We start from the raw sequence: 16,843 nt of genomic DNA, 5'->3' as shown, positions 1-16,843 counted from the left end.
CTAAGATACACAAACGTTGAGCCAAGAGTCACAGAGTTACATACAGAAGCCTCAACAAGAGGACCATCCACTTAGGAACAGCCCACACGGGGGCCTTTAGTCTCCGGTCTTTTGCAGGTGGGAGTCCATTCAGGAAGGCCCTCTGGGAGGCTCGGGGTTTTCCCCTTGGCCAGGGTCTCGGGAAGCATGGCTAGCTCATCATTTTTCCCAGTTTGGAAGCAGGCTTGGCCCCTCAAGCATGAACCAGTCTGGAAATCACCCAAGGTGGGGAAGACCCGCACATACCCCTTACGCCAGGTGGGATGTTGAATCTATACTCAGGCAAGGTTTTTGAAGTCTTTGGTCCCCTCTCTGAGAGGGGGCCATCGGGATAAGGTAGTGACCAGAAGAAAACCAAGCCTGGGAAGTGCCCGGGGAGTGTGGAGAGGCTATGGGCTGACCCTGGGTATCCTGCCTGCTGGCCAGCTGCCCTGCCACTGCCCTGCTGGGAGACAGATGTCCTTTTGGTGCCAGGTCAGAGGGGCTTTGGGAACAGGAGACACACCCTCGTAAGGAACGGAACGTAAGAACATAGGACCGAGGCCCCCCGCAGGACTCTGCATGCCCGACCTGCTTCCTGGATCTTTCCTATAGAACACGTGGTCCCGAGTGGCTGGGAAAAGCCACCAGCCCAGGAGGGAGCAAGAGGGAGGGATAGAAGGCATGGGCCCTGAGAGAGCGCAGGCAGACCTCTCATGGGGAAACCACTCAGGGCTCCACACCAGGCTGGAGCTGAGAATGAACGTCTATGACCTCCTTCCCCGCCTCCCCAACAGGACTTATTAAGGGTGAAAAGGGGGGATCCTTTGCAAACAGGATGCCATGCATATGCCGTGAAATCCAACATACATATATTAGGGACCCACGTCCATCGCCGTGGTGGACAAACTTAGCTGGTGTAGATGCCAGAACAGGAGGAGGGAGAAGGAATGTCCTAGAACTTCCTCCCCAGACCCCCAGTTCTCAGGGCCCAGGCTTCAGGGGGGTGTCGTGGGCGAAGGTAAGCTGCAAGGAGTCCCTGGAAGTCATCTCGGCCAGGAAGCCACTGTGCTTTTAAAATGGCAGGGGGAAGCATGGGGGCAAGGAGGCCAAAAGGGACGGTGCTCTCCCAGAACAGGCGAAGGCAGCAGAAATGGGAACCACACCCCAGAGAGACCCAGAGCTCAAAAGACATACGAGACTGTTCTGTGTACTTCGGAGCCATATGCAAAGAGGCCGAAACCCATGACAGGCCTGGGGGAACAGATGTTTACACAGGAGCAGTTTAGCCCCCCTGCCCAGGTCTGGGCCCCAAGGCCTCCACGAAGCTGGTGCTTAGCTCCCCACCCCACCCCATCTTTCCAGACAGCACAGCTGGAACCCGCCACCCAGGGACCAAGTCAGCAGAGCGGCGCTCCAGAGCCGGGGCGGCCTGGCTCTCGCTTGTCACAGGGGATCTAGAGCAAACGGCATCGTGCATGGGGACGCACATGTACACACAGACCGGTCCTGCGAGCCTGCCCGCGTAGGCCTCGTGCCCTCGTCTCCGTGGCCCAGGGGCGCTCTGCATTCAGCCTCCAGTTCTCTTCTCTACGTGGCCCCCGGGGCCTCACGGATCAATTCCACGTCTCCCTGGCTGGTCCTGGTAAGTCCTAGCTCAGGGGTCCCCAACCCTGCCCGGGCAGAAGGGCACGGCAGTCTGGGGAGTGGGGAAGCTGCCGACCTCGGTCGTGCAGTGCTCCCAGGCCGGCCGGGGTCGGTACCCTCTGATGGTGAGCCTCTGGCCTCCTGAGCTGGCAGAGCGGGGAAGGAGAGGTGGCTCGGGGGCTGAGGCAGCTGAGTGCTGTCCCTTTGTCCAACGGTCACAGCCTGGAGTGGGGAGAGAAGAAGAGAGAGAGGCAAGAGGTCACATGGACACAGTAGTGTCATCTTTGGTAGATGAGCACCCTCTCGGCGGGCGAGGGGGTCTGAGATGAGCTGTTCCTGTCCCCTGCAAGAAGAGCTGAAGGGATACCCATTTGTACCGAGGTCCTACTATGTACTGGGTTCTGTGCCAAGCACCACAAATACCTGATCTCATTTAAACCCGAGAACAGCCTGCAAGATACACGCCTTGTACCCTTCTTACAGATGAGACAATGGAGGCCCAGAGAGGTTAAGTGTTTTGCCCAGGGGTGCACAGCCAGGAAGCCGCAGGGTCAGGATTTGAACCTAGAACTCCTCCCACTGGATCAGGTAGCCTCTGGACTAGGGAGGGTCACCAGCGTGGGGGCTGGGCTGAGGGCATGTGGTGCTGGAACACCCGCATTCGTGGCATGTGTAGCATGCTCAGTAAGGACTGGAAATAGAGGAAGTGGAGGGGAGACCAGGTTCCACACCACAGACTCCTGCTACGGGCAGAGGCTTTGCTGACCACTGTCGAGCCAGGATCTGGGCAAGCACGGCAGATGTTTATGCCCGTTCTCCCAGCACGATTCTGCAAAGGGACCCTGAAGGTACTCTGGTAATCTGCGCCTAGAAGGCAGCAGAGGAGTTAATATCATGGGTTTAGGGTTCAGACCAACTTGGATTCCAAGGCCTGCTTTCCTCCTTACTAGCTATGTGACCACTGGGAAGGCACTCAGCCTCTCTGTGCTTTGGTTGTCTTATGAGGAAAACAGTAACAGTGCTTGACTCCTAGGTGGAGGCTCTGAGGAGTCAGCAAGATAAGGCAGACAGAATGCCTAACACAGTACCTGTTACTAATGTTTTTATAAGCGGTACCCGGGTGATGGAGATCACGCTGGCGGTCAAGGTGATGACCCAGACCAATGATGTGCGATGGACCTACAACATTACTGAAAAGAATCGGAAGCAGGGACTCCAACAGATACATGCACGCCACTGTTACCGCAACATTATTCACAGTAGCCAGGGTGCAAACAAACGAGTCCCCGCCAACAGATGAACAGAGAAACAACACGCGGCCGTGCATCCAACAGAACAGTGCTGAGCCGTAACAAGGAGTGACGTTCCAATACACGCCACACTGTGGACGAACCTTGGAGACATGCTAAGGAAAGACCCCAGACACAAAAGGACAAATATTGTATGATTCCACCCGTCTGAACTACCTAGGGCAGGAGAGTTCATAGGCACAGGGTGCAGGGGAGAGGTTACTGGGGGCCGGGAGGAAGAGGGTTCGGGGGGTTACTGTTTACGGGGTACAGTTTCTGCTCGGAGGGGGACAAAAGTTTTTGGGGATGGTGGCGGCGGCTACCCAACGCTGTGGATGTAATCAATGTCACTGAATCGTACACTTAAAAGTGGCTAAAATGGCAAATCCATGTGATATATACCCTACCACAATTTTAAAAATGAGTAACGTAATATACCCAAACGCACTGAGTTGTATATTTTAAGGGGAGAGGATTATACGATGTGTGGACTCTGGCTCGACAAAGCTGTTTTTTAAAAAAAGAAATACCATCCAAGTCGTTGTAAATTTTCTAGTCATATTTTAAAAGGGTAAAAAAAAAAGGTGAACTTAATAGTGTATTTTATTGAACCCACTATATCCCAAACACTGTAATTTCAACGTTATCACCAGTCCTGTGTGTGTAATGGGACAAATTACACTTTTTTTTTTAATCCCGAGTCTTCAAGATTTCGTGTTGATTTTACACACTCACAGGACATCCCGTCTTGCCACATTATGAGTGTTCAAGGGCCACATGAGGGGAGTGGCCACTATTGGGCAGCAAAGGTCTGGACCCTCGCTGCTCAAAGGGTGGTCCGCAGACCAGCCACACCAGCATCACCTTGGGGCTTGCTGAAAATACAAGATCTTGGGCCTCACTGCGGACATACAGAATGGGAATCTGCATTTTAAGAAATTCCCTGGATGTTGTGGACGCATATTAAATTTTGAGATGCGCCGCTCTGGAATGCAGGCTTGTCCCCAGCCTTTCCTCTAGTTCCCCATGTGCTAACGCATACTGGGATTCTGGAAGCCCCCGCTCCTCAAGCGTGACCCACTGGAGGGGCAAACCCAAGACCCCAGAGGTAAGCCTGGAGTTAGCCGCTCGTATCCGCAACATGCTGGCTGCAGCTGGGACCTCCTGGTTGGTACCCTCCACGGATTACAAAGGCCTGGAAAGGACCCAGATCCTGAGTCTCCTTTGGCCAAACCCTCTACCGATCTGACGCTGACTCAGGAGGCTTCTAGAAGGACTCCAGCATTGACTACACCACCAGGGTGACCATCTCAAAGCCAGATGAGTGTGACCAAGGGAACCATAAGGGCTGATGTTGTGGGGAGAGAAAATTCCGGATTAGGGAGCTGGAGCCTGACTTGTGTTCCCAACTTCGTTAACAACACCCCCTGCAGATGTGGTTGAGTTTCATGATTCATAGTTCCTCCATACGTAAAAGAAGGTTGGATCAATCTGGAATGGCCAAGGAAAGCATCCCGTGCATTGATTCTGAGTAACTGGCTCAGTAAGTGGCTAGCAGAAGGGCTGAGTGATGGTGGTTGTGCTGTGATAGATTAGCTATGTCTGCCATGGGTGCAGGAATAGGGCACAGACACCACACACATTTGCATCCACCGGGGAGGTAATTCCCAGGACTTTTCTACTTTGACGGTGAGAAGGAAAGAGGACTTCTGTTCCTTTCAGGTCTCGATTCATAGTGTCTTTTTATATTCCCTCTCCCTGAGGGGTTATGATGTGGCCAAGAAAATGGCCATGCTAGGCAATAAACAGAGTAGCAAAGTCAGTAGGGACAGAGGTGGGAATTGCCCTCAGATCTCTGGACCCCCAAACCCAGTGCCAGCTATTCCACAAAGGAAAAGCCCTCCACATCCCCCCTCTCCCCGCCCGACAACCTTCACTCAGTGGATGACCCTAGGGGGAGCAGGTGTGGGACCACATGGCCTCTTGGAGGGGGGGGGGGTCTTCCGGTTCTGAGGAAGTTTCTAGAATGCTGTCATCCTCTGAAAAAAAAACCAGCTCCTACCATGCCGATCTGGCCTCTGACCACTCCTGGGACCTCACCTCCTATTTCTCTCCCTCCGACTCACCACGGCCTGGTCGTACCCACTTCCTCTCTGTTCTACCAGCACTGCACGCTCACTCCCGCCTGGAGGGCTCAGATTTTCCACGTGGAGGCCTGGCTTCCCCTCAAGGGCTTTGCTTTTTTTTTATTTATTTTTTTAATGTTTACTTATTTTTGACACAGAGAGAGAGAGAGAGAGAGAGAGAGAGAGAGAGAGAGAGAGAGAGCATGAGCAGAGGAGGGGCAGAGGGAAAGGGAGACACGGAATCCAAAGCAAGCTCCAGCTCTGAGCTGTCAACACAGAGCCCGACGCGGGGCTCGAACTCACAAACCGTGAGATCATGACCCGAGCCGAAGTCGGACCCTCAACCGACTGAGCCACCCAGGTACCCCAAGGGCTTTGTTTTAACAGGACCTCCTCTGAGGGGCATTCCCTGACCCTTCCCTTCCACCCTTCAACACAACTCCATCTGAAATGATGACCCTTTTTAAAACATGTTTACCTGCTTCTTGTGGCTGCTCTAGAATGTAAACCCTATGAGGCCAGGGGCTTATTAGTTTTGTTCACCACTGTATTTGCATTCTATAATAGAGCCTAGCACATAGTAGGTATTCAATACACCCAGACGGAGTAAAAAAGCAAGTGAAGAGAAAATTTCACTGATCCTAGAATCCCATCCTGCCAGACCACACAGTCTCTAGGGTCTCTGTTTTCTCAGCCCAACGGCATGGAAAAATACAGAAAAGAAGGCCCTCTGCTCTCCCTCTAACCAGGGAGCTTTAAGCCCCTCTGTTCAGCTAACTCCTGCCCTCTCCTCCTTGATCCCCAGGAAAGCAGAGACCACTGGTGATGGCCCAAACGACACTCGGGTTCTGTAACACCCGGTCACTCCTGGGACCCACCCAGAGCTCTGTCATTCGTTCTCCGACTTGCCTGAGCTCCGTTAGCTGGAGAGAGTCCTCACTTGTTAGAGCCTCCCTCCCTCCGTTTTCATGTTCAACCTGTACTCAATCCTGGAAGGCCAGCAGAATACCGCTTGTTCTCGCTCCTGGCAGACAAAGGCGGCTCAAGTATACAGAACACCTGCTAACGTGGGCGGCACCGCACCAAACGCCCCAGCGCACGACCTGACGGCATCGCCACGGCGCCCCGCTAAAGCCGTTTACCGCCCTCCTTCTTTGGAGGCTGACGCTGCAGCTCAGAGAGGCCAAGGAACACGCCCAAGGCCACACAGCGATGAGGCGGGGGAGCGGGGGTTCCAATCCATGTCTGTCTGACATGGGAAGTCTGTGCTGCCTTCATTGTCTGGGAAAAGGCTGAGCCCCTGGGGGAAGAAGAGATCCTGTCCTCCAGGTACAGCAGGCTCAAATGGTGGGGGAAGGGGTAGCCGAGGGCCGCCCGGGGCCTCTGTTCCACAGGATGCTGCCTTGGGGATCCTCGTGGGGTCCCGTGCTGAGATGCTGACAAGCGCTCTGGTGTGCCTGTGCCCGCAGCTGGGGGTTTGGAGACGCGTGTACCTCCATTTGCGCGTCTGTGTGGAGGCGTGTGGTGGTGAAGTGCTGCTGTGTGCATGCGTGTGTCACGTAACGTAACTGTGTATGTGTGTATGCCTGCGTCCGCCCACACGTGTGGGCTTGAGTACCGCGTGTGTTTGGGTGTGTTTTCACGTAATGGTCCTGTGTCGGGCGTGTGTGTGTACCTGAGTGCTCCTGTGCGCTTGTGCGCATGCACACGTGCAGAGGCGTGTTTCCAGGTTCAGTTTCTATGTATGTGTGTGTGCAACCACGTGTGCCTGGAACGGCAGGGCAGTGGGGAGCAGGGACCTCTCGGCAGCCTCATCTGGGCCAGCCTCCCCTTCACCTTCTGGAGAAATCGCTGAGGCTGGGGCCTGGGAAGGAGGCCCCCAGAGAGATGCCTCATTCAGAACCACTGATCTCCATCCAAGAACAAGTAGGGGGAGGGGCACAGAGCCTCTAATGAGGAAGCCAGAGAGACACTTACAGCAAGGAGAAGCTGAGAACCCTTGCCTTCATGCAACAGAAAGTTCTGGAAGCTGAGAGATGCCGTGATGGGGAGAGGCTGCTGGCCCAGGGGGGAGATTTCCTGAAAGCCAGGCCCCCTGGAGGAGCATGCTTGAGTAGCTGACACAGGGGGCTGGGTGGGTTCGGGGTATTGCCTTGTACATGATGTTCAGACTCACTGGGGCATCAACCTTCATCAGGAGGACAAAGACCAAGACGCTGGAGGGCAGACTCCAGGACCCAAATCCCAGAGCAGACTCCCCTGAATGGAAACCTGGTAGGGAAGGGTGGTGGCTGGGGGAGGGAGGCGGGTATATGGAAAGGAGATGGCAGGCAGAAACAAAAAGGTGGCAAAAGCCAGAGGACAAAGGCAGTGGGGAGAGATGCTAAGCAAGAACACTTACTCTGCAGACTTCCAGAAATGTCCGGGGTGAGACAGGCGGCGGTTTCGCTTTGGCAGTTTCTCCAGCATGTCCATGAGCTTAGTGAAGGTAGGTCTTTCTTCTTGTTCAAAGGCCCAGCAAAAGAGAAGAATGTCCTAAAAGAAACCAACATGTGGTGATTTAACATAAACGATGATGTCTTTGGCATCTCATTGGGTCTGTCCATTTGTTTACCCATTTGCCCCACTTGCATATTCGTCCATCACCATCCACCCATCCATCCACCTACTCATCTATCCATCCGACCACTCATCCCAATTCATGCATTTCTATCTATCTATCATCTTTCCATCCATCCATCTCTTTATCCATCCATTCTTCCACTCATCCAACTCACGAGCCCATATAGCAAACTAGGCAGGTCCTTTCTATTCTAGAAGGTCTGGAATGTGCTAAAATCAATAATGCTCCCCGAGGAGTTTCTTGGGCATTTTTATTTCCTCGAAGGAAGAGAGAAAAGTGAATCCTGAGGTCTCTATCCACATCCCCATATCATAAGTGCTCTTCAAATTCAAAGAGTGGAAAGTTACTTTTATTATTTTTTTTTTTATTTTTTTTTTTTAATTTTTTTTTTCAACATTTTTTATTTATTTTTGGGACAGAGAGAGACAGAGCATGAACGGGGGAGGGGCAGAGAGAGAGGGAGACACAGAATCAGAAGCGGGCTCCAGGCTCTGAGCCATCAGCCCAGAGCCCGACGCGGGGCTCAAACTCACGGACCGCGAGATCGTGACCTGGCTGAAGTCGGACGCTTAACCGACTGCGCCACCCAGGCGCCCCTGGAAAGTTACTTTTAATAATCACCTCACTTCAGAAAAGAAACCTAGATACAGGTAATCCTTAGAAACATACCAGATTATTATTCCTCCCCTGACTTATCTGCCTTCTGATCAAAAGACAGGACTCTTCCTGCTGTGTTTTAGAGGGTGATTATGAATTTATACTCAGGCTTCTCTGATTCTGTATATAGTGTTCTGAGTTGGATAATGCGTTAAAAATTTTTATGTAGGTACAAATAAAATTAGAATCATTAATATGGGTAGCATTTTAATGGATATCTTTTAAAAGTAACAGTAAAAGAGGAATTCACTGGTTCTACTTGATTCAGCAATTCATTGCTAGGAAAAATCTGGCCAAGTGCTACTGCACCCTTGAGGCAGGAACCTGAATTGCAGGCATAGTTCAGAAACTACACTTCCTAAGCTCCAAATCACTATCTGACAAGGCTGTGGGCATGCTATTGTGTCACCCTCTGGGGAAGCATTCATAACCTTAACACACAGGAAAAAGAAGGTCCAGAACCGTATCTACCTTTCTCTTTGTTCCCAAGAGCTGGCACTGACCCAGGACTTACCGAGATTTCTTTTCCCATGCCAATCTGGCTGAGGTTGGGTTTCATGCCGGTGCCCATTTGCCAGATGATTGCCTCTGCTGGTTGGGTCTTGAAAGGCCACTCCCTGGCATGGAGTTCATACCAAATTGTTCTGTTGGCAGATGTTGTTAAGGGGTGTTGATATGCTATGTCGCTCTTGACCCTGTATCTCAACACACACACACACACACACACACACACACACACACACACACACACACCCAGCCCTCTATTTCCTAGTTTCTTCCTCACAGGGCTTGTGTTTTGGTAGCAGAGATACACCTAAAGCTTTCTTGATGTCTTAGAAGTCATGCTTATCCCAGGACACCTTCCCTGGTGCCTGAATTAAAACGAGTCAAAACCTAGCACCTTGAAGTTTAATGGAACGTGGCTAGGATTTCTGACCCTAGACTTACACTTCCAGGAAACCACTGTAAGGAAATACTTAGGTATACAAAAATCCCCTTACAAAGATATTCTCTATAGCATCATATATAATATCAAATCAAGGAGAAACGACACAACCATTCAACAAAAGGAATAGGTTGCATGTATTATGGTAACTCCATAAAACAACATGGAATATGATATTATTAAAACATTTCAAAGAAATTTTGCTCACATGAAAAAAATGCTTAATATATAATTCTAAGGAAAAAAAGCAGGACACAAGACTGTATATAAGGTAGTACCTACCCTTTTAAAAAATTACATATGTATAGACCAGAAAAAAAGAAATAGTAAAATGTTAATGATGGCTAACTCTGGGTGATAGGATAGGATTTTTTTTATAGTTTTGTTTTCTAAATATAAACTAGCTCATGGAGTAGTGGGGAAAAATTGCTGGGGGGGTGTGGGTGGCAGTGAGGACATTGGCAGATGCCATGGGGTACTCACTGGGTGCTGGGGAGTTGCTGAGTTGTATCATAGGAATAGGTCTCAGCTCACTGGGAACAAAATTCCCAACTCAGGAAACATCTGAAACAATCCTAGGAAATGATCTTTCCTCTAATCTAAGATAATTTATGCAAATTTGCTTTAAAGAACACGAAGCACTCTGCTATCCTCTTTACTGATCAGAGGACTGTGTCAAACCAGCTATTTCTAGGGTCCCACTTCTCAGCATATTCTCCCCCTCCCAGCCTCATCCCTCCGGGGCAAGGAGCGGTGATGCCCGGGTGTTGGGGTGTTGCGTTAGATGGTCAGGAAGTTGCCACGTTAAGGTGCTAGATGATTACTGTTGTCGTTGTAATAATCAATAACACTGAATGAGTTTTGACTGTGTGAGACACTATGCGAAGTCCTCTTCATTTGCAATGATTATGGGGGACGTATAGGAAGCTTGCCTTTTCCTTTTGATGATGTGACATCTGGGGGCCTCCCTGACCCTGGAGGGACTGCCACTCTCCGAAGGGCAAGCTTATTCCTAAAGATGGTAAGGGACTCTCCTGTGAGTATGCCTTTCATATGCAAACTAGCCAATCCAAAGCCCCCCGCCCCCCCACCTCCATCAGGCTTCCACTCAGGGTCAATATTCCCCTGCCCTACTGGGACAATCTTGCACTCCAGGGCCCACTAAATTAGTCAAACTAGCCAATTCTAGCCTGCTTACCCTGCCTCACCAGTTCCTCCCCAAGTAAATCATAATAAAGGCTTTTGCCCACATCTTCCTCCTCACTGACCCTGGTGATTCCCTGTGTGGCCCTGCTTGATATGATGTGCCCCCTCCTTTGGAAACCATGAATAACAAGCCATCTCTTCAATGACAGTTGTTTCCCCCATCTATTGCCATCAACACACCTGAACAAAAATAAGACCTACGTGTTCAAACAGGAAGCACTATCATTATCCCCATTTCACAGAAGAGGAGACAGAGACTCAGGAAGGTTATATATCTTACTCAGGGTCACACAGCAAATAAGAGGTGCAAGCCAGAAGCTGAATCTAGTTGATCTGACTGTAGAATTGCACCATTGGCCATTATGCTATGAGAAACCTGCCCTCCATCCTGTTCCAGAGTCTTTCCTAATTGGGGCAGTGAAGGATTCAGGGTCGGCGGGGGGCAATCCTCCAGCTGATGGTTGGGGTCTGGGGAAGGAGGCACAGACAGATTGCAGGCAAGGACTCATGTGAAAGGGGGAAGGGAGCCTATTAGGAGCTTGACCCCATGCTGCATGCCTTACAGGTGTTTTCTCGCTCATTCCTCAGAAAGCTTCCCCGGTTTTATTCTCTTTGATTCACAGTTAAGGGAAATAGGGCTTTTCGTGGTAAAATGACTCTGAAATCCCCGTGGCTAAAAGCTCCAACTCTGAAGTTGGGATGTCCCAAGCTGGACTCCGGATCCACCCCTGACCACATGGCAAGTCACTGAGCCACCTGGAGCCTGTTTCCTCGCCGGTCATTTGGGAACAGCATTTGGTCCCTGCCACAAAGGATGCTTGTGAAGATTCCATGAGACAGCACCCACAAGAACCTTAGCATGATGCTCAATATGCTTTTAAAAGTCCAGTTTTGTTCTAAGTCCTGTCTGAGCATGATGTTCCCAAGCAACAAGAAGCACCTAATTGGCAGGAAACCAAGAGCACCAGGTCCCTTAGAATTCAGCAGTGTCAGGAATAAAAGCCTCATTAAAACTTCCTTTCAAACCCAACTTTCAAGAGAAACTCACACGAAGAAAAAAATAAACTGCTAAAGATTAAAACTCCAGTGGAAAACCAATTACCCACTTTGGTACATTTTGTTAATTACATTCTTTTTCCTTTCGCTAAATTTATACTAAAATATACCAACTTAATTATTGCAGTTTGGTTTCAGATTACAGTCTCTAACGAGGTAAAGATTTGGGCATAAACTCATCAGGGCAAATGACAACGTCGAAAGGGGTCCAAGTGATAGATGTCGAGAATCCTTACGGGCCAGCAAATGCCTCCCCCATCCCCCACCACCAAGATGTACAGAGAGGACAGAGTAGGGGTGCTTTTCCGCAGAAGACGGTCCGACAGCTCATGGCGTGGCTAAGTCTAATTGCACACATCTGCAGGGCTGCAACTTTCCCAAACAGCTTCCCCAGTGCCGTCTCTGCTTGTAACCAACAATCTTTGCAACCACCTTGGTGGACAAGGTAAGGCGAGGACTAGCATGGCCGTTGGAGGGAGGGGAGCCTGGAAGCCTTCCTGGATGCACCTTCTCAGGGAGCTCTGTCCTGCACCTTCTATCCTTCTCTGCGCTTCCAAAGACATCCCATTCTCTTTCATGGGTGTGGTTTCTCTCTCCTTGCTGAGACGCCCTACACCCCTCTTTCCCAAATTCTACATGTGTAGATACAGCTGCCTTCTAGTTGGTTCCACTGGCCATTTCCAAGGTAGCCCAGGCTCACTGTGTCCAAATCTGCATTCTTTGCCTTCCCAGCATAGGCCAGGCCTCCCTTCCAGGGTCTCTCTCTTGGTGAAAGACATTAGTTTCCACCCAGCTGCCTAAGGTAGGGATCTGGGCACCTCCCACATTCTACCCATCATCAAACCCTATCCCATCCACCCCCCACCCCCCATTGCTTCTTATGTCCATTTCCAGCATCCAAACCCACTGGCAGTGATTTGGTAAAGATTGCCAGCATCCCCCCTGGATTGGTCTCCCAGCCCCTCAGTCTTGTCCTTCTCCTCTCCATTCTCTGCACGGCAGAGTGATTGTTCCAAAACTCAAAGTATGATTACATCACTCCCCCTGCTTAATAACCATCAATGGCTCCCCAGTGCTATGAAGATGAAAACTCCTCAGCCCAGCCTCTCAGTCCCTGCAGGATCGACCCCGATTCCCTCTCTAGTCTCTCGTGTCACCACCCCCAGCTTATTTTTTTTTCCTGATTCTCTATCTCTCAGTTCCCTCCCCTCTCACTCCCCACATGTTCCTCCATTGTGGACAATTTGTTTTCTGTTACTCTGGGCCTGTTCACATGTTCCTTCTATCTAGACATCTTGCCCTACCTTCATCTGGCCTACTTATATTCAACCTCTCACTTAGGCTCAGGAGTCACCTCCTCTGGGAAGCCCTCTCTGATCTCCCAGGCTGAATTTAGTTCCTCTTTTATTCCCACAGTCCTGTGGGACTGCTGTGTTTATCCTCAGCATAGCATTTACCATACTCTGCTAAAATCGACGACCTCCTTGTCAGTCTTCTATTAGATAAGACAGAGGAGTCGTCTTTGGTGGTCTAAAACTATGTCTACAAATTCTTAGATATCCCTTTCTAAAAAAGTAGAGCTTCATTCACCGCCTTGTGATTTAGAGGCTTGTTTCTAACACACAGAATGTGGCAGAAACAACGATACGTAATTTCTGAGACCATCTCGTAAAGGCAATACAGCTTGTGAGGTCACTCAAGCTGCCTAAAGAAATGCCCACAGGGCAAGGAACTGAGGCCTCCTGCCAACAGCCATGTGGGTGGGCCATCTTGGAAGTGGATCATCAGCCCATTGAGCCTTCAGATGAGACCACAGCTCTAGCCAACATCTAGACCACAACCTTATGAGAAATTCTGAACCAGCTCAGAACCACTCAACTAAGTCACCCTCAAATTCCTGACCCCAGAAACTTGAGATGATCAATGCTTAATTCCCTAAGTTTTGAATAATTGTTAACAGCAGGCATTCCGTAGATATTCTGTGGTTATTGCTTCAGTGAATGAATGAATGAATGGGTCAAGCAACTTGCCATGGTCACATGGTTAGAAACCAGGCATGAAGGTTTGCTAGGGTCATCCCTCTGCCACACCCCACTTGGATACCCCCAAACTCACCCAGAAACCTAACCACCTTGGCCCCAGAAGATAAGTACCCTGTCTCTACCAAGAGCCATGGAAGAAAGGCTTGGGAAATGTCCCTCTGCCTGGGTGGGCCACCTACCCGAGTGCAAAGACATCTGAGTGCTTGGAGAAGGGGAGTTTGTCCTCCTCTGTGTCGGGGGACAGCTGGCGGATGATCTCTGGTGCCAGGTGGCACAGCCAGCCATTCTGGATGCGGAGTTTATCCTCTCGCCTGGAGAAGCAAAACACAGAGTGAGCCCGTTTCACAGCCCAGGGAGGACCAGCCCCCCAGCACTGACCCTGAGTCTCTGGACCATCTCTGTCCCGGCCCCCCCCACCCCCGCCACACACTGCTGGGCACTGTCTGACCTTGTACTTGAGGCTGCGACCCAGTGGAAGGGGCAGGGAAGACTGGTCTGGAGAGAGACACCCAACACCCAAACCATCATCGGGTCCCTCTACTTCTGAGGCACCCCCTTCTACATATTCATTCAACAACAACAGCTGAGTCTTGTTATCCATGGCAGTTATGTTTTATAAAGTCTCTGCAAATAGTGAGTTAGCAAATATGGAATCATTGCTCCTAGAGGAAATATGTCTTCACATGCACAGCTCACACAGATTATAATCTTTAATCCTAAAAGCAACTCATCCTAGTATGTTCAATTTTCATTATCTTACAGAAGAGGAAAACAAGGCTCAGAAGTGTTGAGTGATGTGTCTGAGGCTGCCCCACAAGGAGATGCCAGAGTTGCAAAGCTCTGTCCAACTGGCCCGGGGGGGGGGGGGGGGGGGCGGGGCTTCCTGCCCTGCGCTGCACAGCCCCCTCCCATCTCTGTCCCCTGGTCATCTGTACGAGAGCCGAGGCGAGATCGCAGAGTGTCCCCTTGTTTGACCTCAGCTGGGAACACATGCATCAGGTGACTCAAATTTTCACCACCCTGTGCATGCCCATGAATGATTACAAATGTGAGGATTGATTTTTGGGGTGCAAACAGATGTGAGTAGGCAGATTCGCAAATCTGGAATCCACAAATGATGAGAATTGACTGTATTTATGGAGAACCCACTATGCCTAAACTCTGTTGTTTGTGGCACTGGGAGCATAGCGGTGAGGGAGTCCAGCAAGGTCCCTGCCCTCCTGGAGCCTCCGCTTTGGTGGGAGAAGGTGATGGCAGATGAATTAAATAAATAGGAAAAACACAAATAGTGATAAGCATTATGCAAAAAAAAAAAAAAAATTAAACAGGGGAATGTGTTAAAGATAAGAGGGAACTTACTTTAGGTAAAATGTGAGCTAAGATAGGACATAAAGGATCCAGCCATATGAATAAGGAGAAGAATATTCTAGGCAGAAAGGGAAGTTAGGACAAAGGTGTAAGGCAAACCCTGTTTGGGGTGTTCTAGAAACTTAAAGAAGGTGTGTGTAACTGGCACGTTATCATGCTATCCTATGTGTTTCTTAAAATGTATACAGCCAACCCCTGGTTGATGGGCCTTAGGTAGCTCCTGCCCCTTCCATCATTTTGAGCAACGCTGTGAGGAACCTCTTTAGGTAGGTACTGTGAATGTATTCCCACTCAGATCTATGATTATTCCTTAAGATAAATTCCTGGAGGAGGAAATATGCTGGCTGCCTTCTTCACATTGTAAGTAGGTACAGACCTTTCCATTTGGGACTGAAATCTGAACAGACCTCCTACAAGATTTCCCCTGATTCAAGACTCCCGGGGAAGGGCCAGTGGGCAGCGAAGGGAGAGGCGCATGGATGTCTCCAACCATCAAGAGTGAGGTTGTGACGGTCCAGAGCCTCCAAACGTGGGGACCTGGGGCCGGCTGGATTCTACACTTCTCCTAGGGTGGCTTCTGAGCTATGTCAGGCCTGATGTACTGTTCCCTGGACTGCACTCATTCATATCCCATGATCATGATTCTTGCCCTACCTGAACACCTTCTATAGCAGCCACACCCAATAGAGTTTTCCATGATGATGGAAATGTCTCTGTCTGGCTGGCTATCCAATATGGCAGCCACTAGCCATCATGGCTACTGGGCACTTGAAATCCAGCTAGTGATGCTAAATAACTGAACATTTAATTTTATTTAATTTTAATTAAAGTTAAAATTCCATTGCTCTACGTGGCCGGGGGCTTTTGGACAGTGCTGCTCTAGACTATTATTTACTACAAATGGGTTTTTTTGTTTTCATTTACTTCTTAACATGACCATAAATGGAGACTAGCACTTTTTTTAGTACGCATGAAAATTAAGATGAAAAAGGCTTATTCACGTCATCCTTAAAGATATCTTGTGGACCACACACTGGGGTCCACAAGGATCCCTGACAAGCAAGGCTCCAGGAGTTTGGGGGCTGGATAATTCTTTGTGGTGGAGGCTGTCCTGTGCACTGTAGGATCCCTGGCCGCTCCCCAGTACATCTCTTCCCCTGCTGTGATAACTAAAAATGTCTCCAGACATCACATATATCCCAGGGGGGCGGGAGAGCCCCAGGTTGAGAGTCACCGCTCTAATTTATACATAAAATAAGGAGATGGTCCAAATTCCAGTCTTTTGGCATCAGTAACACAGGACTTACTCTGCACAGCAGACCTATTAGAACACATCCTCTGCTGGAAAGCCAGACTGAAACACATTGGCAAGCCCTCGAGTTGGCAGGTCCCAGTGAGTTCTTGCTTCCAGAAATGGGGATGCCTGCGGTAACTGAAGGACCTACCTGCTGCTGACTAGCCATGTGACCCTGAGCAGGCCTGAGTCTCCACTCTCCCATCTGTACAATGGGCACACAATTTCAAAGAAATTAACTTGTCCATCTTGAGGACTCAGAGACGGGGTTGAGACTAGAGCACAAAGAATATCACCCTTGAAGGAAGGGAGGTGGCCCGGGCCAGCCGACACTCTCCAGGTAGGACCAGGCCACTGGGGGTGCGGGGGCGTGGGCTGCTGCTTCCAGAAGGGAGAGCGTCTCCATTCTGATCTCTTTCCAACAGTCCCTGCTGCCTATTCTAGACTCGCTGGCTCAGTGCAGGTTTGGAACTGCGGGCAGGGTCAGGAGGAGGGGTGCTGGCCACTCCCTAACCCTCAGCTTGGGGTGTGCGTGGGCACACACCTGGGAGGGGGCTGGACCCCAGGTCTG

At 50.2% G+C, this 16,843-nt stretch overlaps 1 protein-coding gene across 2 annotated transcripts in view; it reads right to left on the bottom strand.

Moving 5' to 3' along the window:
- Nucleotides 1-868: 868 nt before the first annotated feature.
- The window catches only part of KSR2 (kinase suppressor of ras 2), a 432,076-nt gene continuing 416,101 nt past the window's right edge, over nucleotides 869-16,843 (bottom strand). Inside the window, exons 17-20 of one of the 2 annotated variants that reach the window (XM_058691143.1) lie at nucleotides 13,790-13,921; nucleotides 8,875-9,004; nucleotides 7,482-7,615; nucleotides 869-1,887 (exon numbers count right to left, since the gene is read on the bottom strand). In XM_058691143.1, coding sequence (XP_058547126.1) covers nucleotides 1,881-1,887; nucleotides 7,482-7,615; nucleotides 8,875-9,004; nucleotides 13,790-13,921 — 403 coding nt within the window. In that variant the 3' untranslated portion in view covers nucleotides 869-1,880. Of the gene's footprint in view, nucleotides 1,888-7,477; nucleotides 7,616-8,874; nucleotides 9,005-13,789; nucleotides 13,922-16,843 lie in introns of those variants that run through there. The other variant, XM_058691144.1, reaches the window with a different exon arrangement.

This window comes from Neofelis nebulosa, chromosome 11 (genome assembly GCF_028018385.1).
Source record: "Neofelis nebulosa isolate mNeoNeb1 chromosome 11, mNeoNeb1.pri, whole genome shotgun sequence".
Lineage (NCBI taxonomy): Eukaryota > Metazoa > Chordata > Mammalia > Carnivora > Felidae > Neofelis > Neofelis nebulosa.
The sequence above is the reverse complement of the archived record's forward strand: the minus strand, read 5'-3'. Positions and strand labels throughout refer to the sequence as shown.